This window comes from Hyperolius riggenbachi, chromosome 3 (assembly GCF_040937935.1).
Source record: "Hyperolius riggenbachi isolate aHypRig1 chromosome 3, aHypRig1.pri, whole genome shotgun sequence".
In the NCBI taxonomy this organism is placed as follows: domain Eukaryota; kingdom Metazoa; phylum Chordata; class Amphibia; order Anura; family Hyperoliidae; genus Hyperolius; species Hyperolius riggenbachi.
In genome coordinates, this window is record NC_090648.1 from 276,265,267 (window position 1) to 276,279,302 (window position 14,036).

At 46.0% G+C, this 14,036-nt stretch overlaps 1 protein-coding gene across 1 annotated transcript in view; it reads left to right on the forward strand.

Moving 5' to 3' along the window:
- Positions 1 to 13,429, forward strand: part of SELENOO (selenoprotein O) — a 43,748-nt gene extending 30,319 nt beyond the window's left edge. The window contains exons 8-9 of the mRNA XM_068276351.1: positions 9,888 to 10,044; positions 11,011 to 13,429. Coding sequence (XP_068132452.1) covers positions 9,888 to 10,044; positions 11,011 to 11,196 — 343 coding nt within the window. The 3' untranslated portion in view covers positions 11,197 to 13,429. The remainder of the gene's footprint in view (positions 1 to 9,887; positions 10,045 to 11,010) is intronic.
- Positions 13,430 to 14,036: the final 607 nt, after the last annotated feature.

Consider the following 14,036-nt stretch of genomic DNA (forward strand, 5'->3'; position numbering starts at 1 on the left):
GCTTTGAGGAGCGTTTGAACTGCAACGCACAAAAAAGCAGTGTTAGATGTGAAAGGTAAAATTAAAGTCTATGGACTTTCATTTTACCTTGGAAAATGCACTTTATCACTGTTGCGTCAAAACGCCCAGGATAAGCTCAGACGTGAAAGAGCCCTTAGCACAAAATTATTTGCATCTCCTTGACCATCCCTACTACAGGGAGTGCAGAATTAATAGGCAAATGAGTATTTTGACCACATCATCCTCTTTATGCATGTTGTCTTACTCCAAGCTGTATAGCAGGGGTAGGGAACCTTTTTGGCTGAGAGCCATAAACACGACATATTTTGAAATGAAATTCCGTGAGAGCCATACAGTATGTTTAAAACTAAATACAAGCAAATGTATGCATTTTATGCAAAACCAACACTTTTCAAGTACAATAAGTGTCTGAATTATTTTTTACAACGTTGTTATGCAGTGTTAGCAACACTGCATAACAGCAGCAGGTCAGGTTGCAGGGTGGGGGGAGGCTGTTCAGGATGGGAGCGGCAGGTCAGGGTGTGGAGAGGTAGGTCAAGGAGGTGCTGGGTGGGCAGGTGATATTGCTTGGTGGGGGGGAGGCAAGTGAGGTGCTGGGTGGCAGGTGAATTGCTTGGGGGGGGGGGGGCAGGTGAGGTGCTGGGTGGCAGGTGAATTGCTTGGGGGGGAGGGGAGGCAGGTGAGGTGCTGGGTGGCAGGTGAATTGCTTGGGGGGGGGGGGAGGCAGGTGAGGTGCTGGGTGGCAGGTAAATTGCTTGGTAGGGGGAGGCAGGTGAGGTGCTGGGTGGCAGGTGAATTGCTTGGTGGGGGAGAGGCAAGTGAGGTGCTGGGTGGCAGGTGAATTGCTTGGTGGGGGGAGGCAAGTGAGGTGCTGGGTGGCAGATGCATTGGTTGGTGGGGGGGAGGCAGGTGAGGTGCTGGGTGGCAGGTGAATTGCTTGGTGGGGGGGGGGCAAGTGAGGTGCTGGGTGGGCAGGTGATATTGCTTGGTGGGGGGAGGCAGGTGAGGTGCTGGGTGGCAGGTGAATTGCTTGGGGGGGGGGAGGCAGGTGAGGTGCTGGGTGGCAGGTGAATTGCTTGGTGGGGGGAGGCAAGTGAGGTGCTGGGTGGCAGGAGAATTGCTTGGTGGGGGAGAGGCAAGTGAGGTGCTGGGTGGCAGGTGAATTGCTTGGTGGGGGGAGGCAAGTGAGGTGCTGGGTGGCAGATGCATTGGTTGGTGGGGGGGAGGCAGGTGAGGTGCTGGGTGGCAGGTGAATTGCTTGGTGGGGGTGGGGGGCAAGTGAGGTGCTGGGTGGGCAGGTGATATTGCTTGGTGGGGGGAGGCAGGTGAGGTGCTGGGTGGCAGGTGAATTGCTTGGGGGGGGAGGCAGGTGAGGTGCTGGGTGGCAGGTGAATTGCTTGGTGGGGGGAGGCAAGTGAGGTGCTGGGTGGCAGGAGAATTGCTTGGTGGGGGAGAGGCAAGTGAGGTGCTGGGTGGCAGGAGAATTGCTTGGTGGGGGAGAGGCAAGTGAGGTGCTGGGTGGCAGATTAATTGGTTGGTGGGGGGGAAAGCAGGTGAGGTGCTGGGTGGCAGGTGAATTGCTTGGTGGGGGGGGGGGGGGTGCTGGGTGGCAGGTGAATTGGTTGGTGGGGGGAGGCAGGTGAGGTGCTGGGTGGCAGGTGAATTGCTTGGTGGGGGGAGGCAAGTGAGGTGCTGGGTGGCAGGAGAATTGCTTGGTGGGGGAGAGGCAAGTGAGGTGCTGGGTGGCAGGAGAATTGCTTGGTGGGGGAGAGGCAAGTGAGGTGCTGGGTGGCAGATGAATTGGTTGGTGGGGGGGAAAGCAGGTGAGGTGCTGGGTGGCAGGTGAACTGCTTGGTGGGGGGGGGGGGTGCTGGGTGGCAGGTGAATTGGTTGGTGGGGGGAGGCAGGTGAGGTGCTGGGTAGCAGGTGTATTGGTTGGTGGGGGGGAGGCAGGTGAGGTGCTGGGTGGCAGGTGTATTGGTTGGTGGGGGAGGCAGGTGAGGTGCTGGGTGGCAGGTGAATTGGTTGGTGGGGGGGAGGCAGGTGAGGTGCTGGGTGGCAGGTGAATTGGTTGGTGGGGGGGAGGCAGGTGAGGTGCTGGGTGGCAGGTGAATTGGTTGGTGGGGGGAGGCAGGTGAGGTTCTGGGTGGCAGGTGAATTGGTTGGTGGGGGGGGAGGCAGGTGATGTGCTGGAGTGGACTATAACAGATGCAGAAAGTGCTGCATTAGAGACAGCACACTCACCAGGTCAGGCAGCTTTGAAATTTACCGCGGGTCGGCGGGGTTCCTCAGCGCGGGTCGGCGGGGTTCCTCAGCATGGGTCGGTGGGGCTCGCCTGACTGGCCGCAACACATGGGGGCGGAGTTACAAAGTGCTGGCCGCGTTGTATGGAGGAGGAGGCGCACAGCACGACCATGTGAGGGGAGGAGTTGTAGCGCAGGGAGGAGGCGCACAGGAAGTAGATGGTGGCCGGGCATGGAGGAGGCGGTGCACTAATTTAAAATTTGACACAGTCTCGCCTGTCACCCGGAATTTAGCGAGCCAGAGAGCCACATGCAGGCCTGAAAACAGCCATATATGGCTCGCGAGCCATAGGTTCCCGACCCCTGCTGTATAGGCTTGAAAGCCTACTACCAATTAAGCATATTAGGTGATGTGCATCGCTGTAATGAGAAGGGGTGTGGTCTAATGACATCAACACCCTATATCAGGTGTGCCTAATTATTAGGCAACTTCCTTTCCTTTGGCAAAATGGGTCAAAAGAAGGACTTGACAGGCTCAAAAAAGTCAAAAATAGTGAGATATCTTGCAAAGCGATGCAGCACTCTTAAAATTGCAAAGCTTCTGAAGCGTGATCATCGAACAATCAAGCGTTTCGTTCAAAATAGTCAACAGGGTCGCAAGAAGCGTGTGGAAAAACCAAGGCGCAAAATAACTGCCCATGAACTGAGAAAAGTCAAGCGTGCAGCTGCCAAGATGCCACTTGCCACCAGTTTGGCCATATTTCAGAGCTGCAACATCACTGGAGTGCCCAAAAGCACAAGGTGTGCAATACTCAGAGACATGGCCAAGGTAAGAATGGCTGAAAGACGACCACCACTGAACAAGACACACAAGCTAAAACGTCAAGACTGGGCCAAGAAATATCTCAAGACTGATTTTTCTAAGGTTTTATGGACTGATGAAATGAGAGTGAGTCTTGATGGGCCAGATGGATGGGCCCGTGGCTGGATTGGTAAAGGGCAGAGATCTCCAGTCCGACTCAGACGCCAGCAAGGTGAAGGTGGAGTACTGGTTTGGGCTGGTATCATCAAAGATGAGCTTGTGGGGCCTTTTCGGGTTGAGGATGGAGTCAAGCTCAACTCCCAGTCCTACTGCCAGTTTCTGGAAGACACCTTCTTCAAGCAGTGGTACAGGAAGAAGTCTGCATCCTTCACTAAAAACATGATTTTCATGCAGGACAATGCTCCATCACACGCGTCCAAGTACTCCACAGCGTGGCTGGCAAGAAAGGGTATAAAAGAAAAACTAATGACATGGCCTCCTTGTTCACCTGATCTGAACCCCATTAAGAACCTGTGGTCCATCATAAAATGCGAGATTTACAAGGAGGGAAAACCATACACCTCTCTGAACAGTGTCTGGAAGGCTGTGGTTGCTGCTGCACGCAATGTTGATGGTGAACAGATCAAAACACTGACAGAATCCATGGATGGCAGGCTTTTGAGTGTCCTTGCAAAGAAAGGTGGCTATATTGGTCACTGATTTGTTTTTGTTTTGTTTTTGAATGTCAGAAATGCAGATTTGTGAATGTTGAGATGTTATATTGGTTTCACTGGTAAAAATAATTAATTGAAATGGGTATATATTTGTTTTTGTTAAGTTGCCTAATAATTATGCACAGTAATAGTCACCTGCGCACACAGATATCCCGCTAAAACAAACTAAAAACTACTTTCAAAAATATTTGGTGAGTTCATAGAAGATTTTATTTTTTGTCACAAGTTAGCGGAAAGTGACACTTTGTGAAAAAAAAACAATACAAATCAACTTCCGCTAACTTGTGACAAAAAATAAAATCTTCTATGAACTCACCATAGTCCTAACGGAATACCTTGGGGTGTCTTCTTTCTAAAATGGGGTCATTTGTGGGGTTCCTATACTGCCCTGGCATTTTAGGGGCCCTAAACCGTGAGGAGTAGTCTTGAAACCAAATGTATCAAAATGACCTGTGAAATCCTAAAGGTACGCATTGGACTTTAGGCCCCTTAGCACAGTTAGGGTGTAAAAAAGTGCCACACATGTGGTACCGCCGTACTCAGGAGAAGTAGTATAATGTGTTTTGGGGTGTATTTTTTACACATACCCATGCTGAGTGGGAGAAATATCTCTGTAAATGGACAATTGTGTTTAAAAAAAAAAAATCAAACAATTGTCATTTACAGAGATATTTCTACCACCCAGCATGGGTATGTGTAAAAATACACCCCAAAACACATTATACTACTTCTCCTGAGTACTGCAATACCACATGTGTGGCACTTTTTTGCAGCCTAACTGCGCTAAGGGGCCCAAAGTTCAATGAGCACCTTTAGGCTTTACAGGGGTGCTTACAATTAGGCACCCCCCAAAATGCCAGGACAGTAAACACACCCCACAAATGACCCCATTTTGGAAAGTAGACACTTCAAGGTATTCAGAGAGGGGCATGGTGAGTCTGTGGAAGATTTCATTTTTTTTTTTGTCGCAAGTTAGAAGAAATGGAAACTTTTTTTTTGTCACAGTGTCATTTTCCGCTAACTTGTGACAAAAAATATCTTCTATGAACTCACTATGCCTCTCAGGGAATACTTTGGGATGTCTTCTTTCCAAAATGGGGTCATTTAGGGGGTATTTATACTTTCCTGGAATTCTAGCCCCTCATGAAACATGACAGGGGGTCAGAAAAATCAGAGATGCTGGAAAATGGGAACATTCACTTTTTGCACCATAGTTTGTAAACGCTATAACTTTTACCCAAACCAATAAATATAGGCTGAATGGTTTTTTTTTTAATCAAAAACATGTTTGTCTACATTTTTCGTGCTGCATGTATACAGAAACTTTATTTGAAAAATGTCAGCACAGAAAGTTAAAAAAATCATTTTTTTGCCAAAATTAATGTCTTTTTTGATGAATATAATAAAAAGTAACAATCGCAGCAGCAATCAAATAGCACCAAAAGAAAGCTTTATTAGTGACAAGAAATTAAAAAATTAATTTAGGTGGTAGGTTGTATGAGCGAGCAAAAAACCGTGAAAGCTGCAGTGGTCTGAATGGAAAAAAAGTGCCTGGTCCTTAACCACCCTGGCGTTCTGATTAAATCGCCAGGGTGGCTGCGGGAGGGTTTTTTTTAAATAAAAAAAAAAACTATTTCATGCAGCCAACTGAAAGTTGGCTGCATGAAAGCCCACTAGAGGGCGCTCCGGAGGCGATCTTCCGATCGCCTCCGGCGCCCAGAATAAACAAGGAAGGCCGCAATGAGCGGCCTTCCTTGTTTTGCTTATATCGTCGCCATAGCGACGAGCGGAGTGACGTCATCGACGTCAGCCGACGTCGTGACGTCAGCCGCCTCCGATCCAGCCCTTAGCGCTGGCCGGAACTTTTTGTTCCGGCTACGCTGGGCTCAGGCGGCTGGGGGGACCCTCTTTCGCCGCTGCTCGCGGCGAATCGCCGCAGAGCGGCGGCGATCAGGCAGCACACGCGGCTGGCAAAGTGCCGGCTGCGTGTGCTGCTTTTTATTTCATTAAAATCGGCCCAGCAGGGCCTGAGCGGCAGCCGCTGGCGGTGTTGGACGAGCTGAGCTCGTCCAGACCGCTCAGCTGGTTAAGGGGGTTAAAGCTAGAGATGGGCCGAACGGTTCGCCGGCGAACGGTTCCAGGCGAACTTTGGGGTTCGCGTTCGCCTGCATCAGGCGAACTTTTGCGGAAGTTCGATTCGCCCTATAATGCTGTATTGAGCAAAATTTTTAGCCTCCATTTCACTGTCAGCAGACATGTTATTGTCAAACACACTGCTTTCAGTGCTAGAGAACCCGCCCACCCTCCTTTCAAGCTAGGTCCTTTATACCGATTGACTCAGTTGTCTGCCTACACTAATTAGTTATGGGACAGCTGCTACACACTCTGCTAGGGAGATTTTAATTGGCCTCCCTCCTCCCACCTCCCTTCTACCCTTCTACCTATTCCCTCCTACCGGAGGGAGGAGGGTCTCTTCTGCCAGGGAATTATACTATTTTAAAAAACAGTATACATCATACCATAGCCGGGAATCGAACCCAGATCTCACTGTGTGGTGGGCACATCACCCTAAGCACTGTACCACTACAGTAGTAAGTGAAGCTAGCCTAAAATGTACCATTTATGCTCAACGCAATAGAACCATTAGGTTGCTTAAAGGAGAACTGTAGTGAGAGGTATATGGAGGCTGCCATATTGATTTCCTTTTAAGCTATACCAGTTGCCTGGCAGCCCTGCTGATCTATTTGGCTGCAGTAATAATAATAATAATAATCCAAACATTTGTATAGCGCTTTTCTCCTGTCGGTCTCAAAGCGCTCAAGAGCTGCAGCCACAGGGACGCGCTCAAGAGGCCACCCTGCAGTGTTAGGGAGTCTTGCCTTGAACTCCTTACTGAATAGGTACTTGACCTAGCCAGGATTCAAACCCTGGTCTCCCATGTCAAAGGCAGAGCCCTTAACCAGTACACTATCCAGCCACTGTAGTGTGAATCACACCAGAAACAAGCATGCAGCTAATCTTGTCAGATCTTACAAAAATGTCAAACACCAGATCTGCTGCATGCTTGTTCAGGGTCTAGGGCTAAAAGTATTGGAGGCAGAGGATCTGCAGGATAGCCAGGTAACTGGTATTGCTTAAAAGGAAATCAATATGGTAGCCTCCATATACCTTTCACTACAGTTCTCCTTTAAAGGGAACCTTAACTGAGAGTGATATGGATGTTTCCTGTAAACAATACCAGTTGCCTGGCAGTCCAGCTGATCTTTGTGACTGCAATAGTGGCTGAATCACACCCTGAAACAAGCATGCAGCTAATCCAGTCTGACTTCAGTCAGAGCACCTGATCTGCATGCTTGTTCAGGGGCTGTGGCTAAAAGTATTAGAGACACAGGATCAGCAGGCGATTCAGGCAACTGGTATTATTTTAAAAGGAAAAATCCATATCCTTCTCCGTTTAGGTTCCCGTTAAGGATTTGTAGCATAAAAGCCAACTCACATTGGCTGGGATTTGAACCTGGGTCTCACTGTATGGTGGACAAGCACACTAACCACTATACCAACTGAAGCTGGCCTGAAATTGCTGGCCTGAAATTTTACTATTTATGCTCAATACAAGAGAAAAAGTAGACAAGACAAATAACACAAAAGAGAAGGCCATGTCTGGCTAAATATCTGTAAGCAGTGGCTGCATGGTATAATGGATAAGGGCACTGCCTCTGACAAAGGAGACCAGAGTTCAAATCTCAGCTCTGTCTGTTCAGTAAGCCAGCACCTATTCAGTAGGAGACCTTAGGCGAGTCTTCCTAACACTGCTACTGCCTATAGAGCATGTCCTAGTGGCTGCAGCTCTGGTCCTTTGAGTCCGCCAGGAGAAAAGTGTGATATAAATGTTATTTGTCTTGTCTACTTTTTCTCTTGTATTGAGCATAAATAGTAAGTTTTAGGTTAGCAATTTCAGGCCAGCTTCAGTTGGTATAGTGGTTAGTGTGCTTGTCCACCATACAGTGAGACCCAGGTTCAAATCCCAGCCAATGTGAGTTGGCTTTTATGCTACAAATCCTTAAAGGGAACCTAAACGGAGAAGGATATGGATTTTTTCTTTTAAAATAATACCAGTTGCCTGAATTGCCTGCTGATCCTGTGTCTCTAATACTTTTAGCCACAGCCCCTGAACAAGCATGCAGATCAGGTGCTCTGACTGAAGTCAGACTGGATTAGCTGCATGCTTGTTTCAGGGTGTGATTCAGCCACTATTGCAGTCACAAAGATCAGCTGGACTGCCAGGCAACTGGTATTGTTTACAGGAAACATCCATATCACTCTCAGTTAAGGTTCCCTTTAAAGGAGAACTGTAGTGAAAGGTATATGGAGGCTACCATATTGATTTCCTTTTAAGCAATACCAGTTACCTGGCTATCCTGCAGATCCTCTGCCTCCAATACTTTTATCCCTAGACCCTGAACAAGCATGCAGCAGATCTGGTGTTTGACATTTTTGTAAGATCTGACAAGATTAGCTGCATGCTTGTTTCTGGTGTGATTCACACTACAGTGGCTGGATAGTGTACTGGTTAAGGGCTCTGCCTTTGACATGGGAGACCAGGGTTTGAATCCTGGCTAGGCCAAGTACCTATTCAGTAAGGAGTTCAAGGCAAGACTCCCTAACACTGCAGGGTGGCCTCTTGAGCGCGTCCCTGTGGCTGCAGCTCTTGAGCGCTTTGAGTCCGACAGGAGAAAAGCGCTATACAAATGTTTGGATTATTATTATTATTATTACTGCAGCCAAATAGATCAGCAGGGCTGCCAGGCAACTGGTATAGCTTAAAAGGAAATCAATATGGCAGCCTCCATATACCTCTCACTACAGTTCTCCATTAAGCAACCTAATGGTTCTATTGCGTTGAGCATAAATGGTACATTTTAGGCTAGCTTCACTTACTACTGTAGTGGTACAGTGCTTAGGGTGACGTGCCCACCACACAGTGAGATCTGGGTTCGATTCCCGGCTATGGTATGATGTATACTGGTTTTTAAAATAGTATAATTCCCTGGCAGAAGAGACCCTCCTCCCTCCGGTAGGAGGGAGGAGGGAATGGGTAGAAAGGGAGGAGGGAGAAGGCCAATTAAAATCTCCCTAGCAGAGTGTGTAGCAGCTGTCCCATAACTAATTAGTGTAGGCAGGCAAATGGTATAAAGAACCTTGCTTGGAGGAGGGAGGGTGGGCGGGTCCTCCAGCAGTGATGTGTATTTCACTCAATTAGGTGTGGCTCGAGGTATTAGAGCTTTTGAAACATGTTTTCTATCATTTTTCCAGCTGATAGAATTTTTTAAAACTTTCAAAGTTCGCCTCCCCATTGAAGTCTATTGCGGTTCGCGAACTTTTTCGCGAACCGAACCTTTCGCGGAAGTTCGCGAACAGGGTTCGGCCCAACTCTAGTTAAAGCCCACGGTCCTCAAGTGGTTAAAGAGGTACTTTACATAAAATGTAACAAAAAGACGTTGTTTGTAACAGTCTGTCTGCTGTCACTTGATGGCAAGTGGAATTCTAGATCACTAGGGCACACGGTACATACAGAATTTACATCCATAAGGGTACATATAGATTAGTTTCCTCAGCAGTGCTGTGCGATTACGCTTGTGCTCCCCCTTTTGATTCTTGAATCGTCATGAAATTAAAGCTATAGGCTTGTGAAACGCCAGCAGTTCTGGATGCTAGCCTGGCTTCAGGGGCATAAAGAGATAATTCAGTAGCCGTGCGTTGTGGGTAACCACAGATGTTCACTTAAAGCTGAATTATTGTAAATTCCTTCTGTTTTAAGAAGGCAAGCCAAACTAAGCATTGCTTTTTAGTAGGAGGGCATTTTGGTCTTTTAGTCCTCTATACTCTCCTTGTGGTTTTGGGTCATCCCAAGCTGCTTGGTTACTGTGTTAATGAGCTCAGGGAGACCTAAAACTACTAGGACTGTGAAATGAGGCTGTACGCACTTCAGATATCTAATCTTTAGTAAAACTCATTTTTTCACTTATTCAATATTGTATTATTTGAAATTTAATGAAGTAAGCCTTTTCACTGTGTTTTTAATTTCAGTGACCGCTTACAGAAAGACAAACCATGCTCAGAAGACAGTGACTCTATACAGTCTCAGCGAGTGAAAATTATGAATTCCAACAACCCAGCGCATATACTAAGAAATTACATAGCTCAGAATGCTATAGAAGCTGCTGAAAATGGAGACTTTTCAGAGGTAGGAAATCAATTCCATCATTACAATCGGCTGCCATTAAAACACAAGTACACATGATAATGACTGGGCGTGGTGTGGTGCAGGCATGATGTCTCATCGGGAGAGAACAATGCTTTCAGCCATTGGGGCTCGTTTCCATGCAGCACAGAGCCCTGTGGCTCTGCGTGTAAATCCCGGCGGGGGCGGGGCTTGCGATCCCATTCTTTATACTGAATGGGATCGCGGGCTGAAGTGCCCCAAAAATCGTGCATGGTTGGAAATGGCAGACAGTGCAGTCTATGCACTGTCTGCTGTCCCTGCGATTGCGTTTTTATAAGCCCCCCCCCGAGTGTAACATGACCCACCCGGTGCCCGTGCATTGAAAAATCAAGCAATTTTGAACACTATCCTCCAGCATGTCTGATATATGCATTCAACCGATTTTGGCCTCAAATCATCAACAGGGTGGACTTGTTGCAGCACCGATTTTTTTTTTTTTTTTTTTTTTTTTTTTTTTTTTTTTTTTTTTTTTATCCAGTTTGATAAGATAATCCAATTGGATAGTCGATCAGGCTGCAAAATCTAGATGTATAACCGCCTTAACGGGTTCTTAGAACCACTGAATAAACAGTAGGGCTAAATCTGCACAGCTAAAGTTTTATTGCAGATTGTAATTAAACCAATCCAGATCTGCAGCAATTGCATTTGATTGGCCCAATTTCAAGCTGCATACAAATTGCAACACAATGTTCATCCACTTGTAAGAAATTGTAATTCAATGATTACGTTTATTCATGGGTTTGAAGAGGTTTAGGTAGGTTTCTTCTGAAAAATCTTTCTCCCTAGATGTGCCTTTGCTACCCGACTTTAAAATGGTCTTCACAGTTACCTTTTGTCTCTTGCAATTAGTAATCTCTTTGAAATCTACACTGTGCATAAGAAAGGTTTGTATTTTCTAAATATGCATTCTCTTAATGTGTTCTCCAGGTCAGGCGAGTATTGAAGATTTTAGAGAAGCCATATGAAGAGCAGGAGCCGCTCCCTGAGGTGGTTGAGGAGGAGCGTTTAGAGGCCTCTGCTGCCATCTGTGCACCTGCAAATATCTCCAAGCTTCCTTACAACAGCAAACCTCCTCTTTGGGCTACAGAACTTAGTGTCACTTGATCTTCATAACTGCCTTGTGGCCACTCTCTGCAGCTCCATAACAGCGATGCTGTTCTGCAGAAAGAGATCAACAAGGCAACTTCCTACAAGTACTCATAGGTTTGTAAAACTACATTTGGATGTTGAATCTCCTTGATCCTTTTTTTTACGGGTAAGACAATAGATGTAGGAATTGGTCCTGTTAATCGGTGTACCATGCAGAATCCAAATGTAGTTTACACATGAAGGCGGGAATATCAATTCAGGAGTCTGACATATTTCAGCCTGACGTCAACCTATGTAGTACTTTGAGAAGGAATTTACTTATTTTGGAATTGTTTAAAAGCTTGAACGTTGACTTAAAACATTTTTTTAGCTGGAAATTGAATACAGAAGGCTGGGCAGTAGAGACAGTCAGTGGGATGCAAATTTTCCTAGTTAATGCAGCTATTAGTGCAGCTTGGAATTGGCCCAGTAAAACGTAAGTACGTTTGATTGCCTCACAATCAAGCAAATCGGCATCCCATTGATTAGTGGGCAGCTACAAGGACATAACATCCCACTAACTGGGAGATTTCATACATGTCTGCTGCTGTTCTGCAAATCTGAAATGGCAATAGTTTGTCTGGTTTAATTATCCAGTTTTAACTCCTATTGCCTTGCTTACAGAATTATGTTACTGCATAAGAGTTACTTATTTTAGATATAATTTAATGTGACATAAATACTTTTCACGCACAAAATATTGTAATGGAAAAATGAAGCCGTTACGTTCAGGGGGCTAGAACATATTGACATATAATGTCATGATTACTATGTGCCTTTATGCAGACTGCCCTTTGTCACAAAGGTAGGTGGTGGACATGCATATCTTTATTGGTTACACAGCATTTTATGAGTAGATTATGCATTGATTTTCTTTTTCTTTTTCTATTTATGTAAAACAGTAATGTGTAACAAGATTTTTATGTGAACACACTTTGCAATATTGGGGGAGAAAACTTTGCACCTCCATCACACCCTGTATGCTGTTACGCTGAATGACAAACACAAACAGTATATAGGCAATAGAAGCTGGTACTAGATGCAAGGCAGAGTGCTGCAAAAGTCTGAGCCACGGTACCTGGGCTCATGGTGAAGGATAATTCCAATTGTATCAAGGAGAATGCTGGACACCTACCAGGCCGCATTCCTAACATGGCTGGCTTCCGCCTTTCGCTTCACTCACCCTCCCTCCCTGCAGAGTTGCAAGTGGGTGATTAGCAGGGTTAACTCACCTACATTATGGCTTTCTGCATCGTGTCTCCATAGTAACAGGCCGTCACGACATACCAGCAAATTACATGATGGATGTTACTATGGAGATGCAAAGCAGGAAGTGCTATGTGAGTTAACCCCGCTAATAGCTCTCTCGCCACTCGGCAGGGAGGAGGGGAAAGAGGAATCCGGCTGCCTGTTGGACCGGGTGTACAGCGCACGCAGGCCATAGTTTTCTCAGCTCTGGCCTAGTCTCTTGGCCTCCATAAATGGAAATGATGCACGGTGCTGACAAAAGTTTGCCATGGCCGTATTTTGAGGAAGTTTCGCCTACATAACTTCATCCTGATACAGTGGCTGGATATTGTACTGGTTAACCTCTTTAGCAGTAATCACGAGTTCAGCTTGGGGTTGAAAAAACAAGAATGTGCGCAATGGCGTTTTAACTCACCTCCCGGGGGATCCCGGTGTCGCCGCCATTCTTCTTCCTTAACTCCGAGGCTTTGCTTCCCCCTGGTGAGATCGCCGTCTGTCATCATGACGCCAGCTGGCAATCTCACTATAGGGTTAGAGCACCACCCACACAGGACTGCAGCACTGGATCCCAGGGAGTTGAGTGAGTGCTGGGCTGCTGCAGAACTCCCTAGCAGGATGAATTTTTTTTCCAGGTTTTAGGATCTAAAAGCATGCAAAAAAATTGCACTGCTTTTAGACCCTAAAATCCGGAAAAAATCATAACGCCAAGGGGGTTAAGGGCTCTTCCTCTGACACAGGATACTAGGGTTAGAATCTCAGAAGACCTTGGGCAAGACTTCCTAACACTGCTACTGCCTACTGAGTGTGCCCTAGTGGATGCAGCTCTTGACTCCACCAGGAGAAATGTTCTGTGTCTTAACAATTTCAGTAAGGATAACCTCTGTTTTGGCTAACTATTCAGTCACAGACCTTCTCTTACTCAGTCACTATCTAGTATCTGTATCAAAATAAAGAAAGAGACAAACCCCAATACTGACTAATTATGGTGGTAGTTTAATTTTCTGTGGTTTCTGGTTTCTTGGAAAAGCCTGATCTTGTGGTGTACCTGCCCTGGGAGGTAACTTAAAAAAACCTATGTGAAACAATAAGCCTAATAACTTGGAGACTTATTTGAAATAATAAGCCTAATTAAAGTATAGTGAGGGGAAAAATGGTAGAATAGCATCCATGGTTACCAATACTCCTTGCATGCTTTATATATTTTAAATGTAAAAGTCCAGTTGTGCTACCTGCCATCTCCTGTACCCATCAGTATCTGGACCAGTGTAAGGATTGTAGAAAGAACATTGTAAGAATACCTAGGTTGCCAACCTTTCCATCAGTTATATGTTTGAACCTGCAATACATAAAGTTGCAAACACTTTAGAGTCAGGAGATTAAAAATTATTTTTAAACCCTTTTCTGGCAAAATTTGGATGTTTAAACCACAAACCTCCATGCTATTGCGTGCAATTCCTAGCGTGAGAAACACAACCTTATTATTCTATTTCTTCATTATGTGCACACTATATGGGAAATATAGCAATCAAGGTTTGCCATATATTTATATGCATATGACTACAGCTTTATTATTCTCA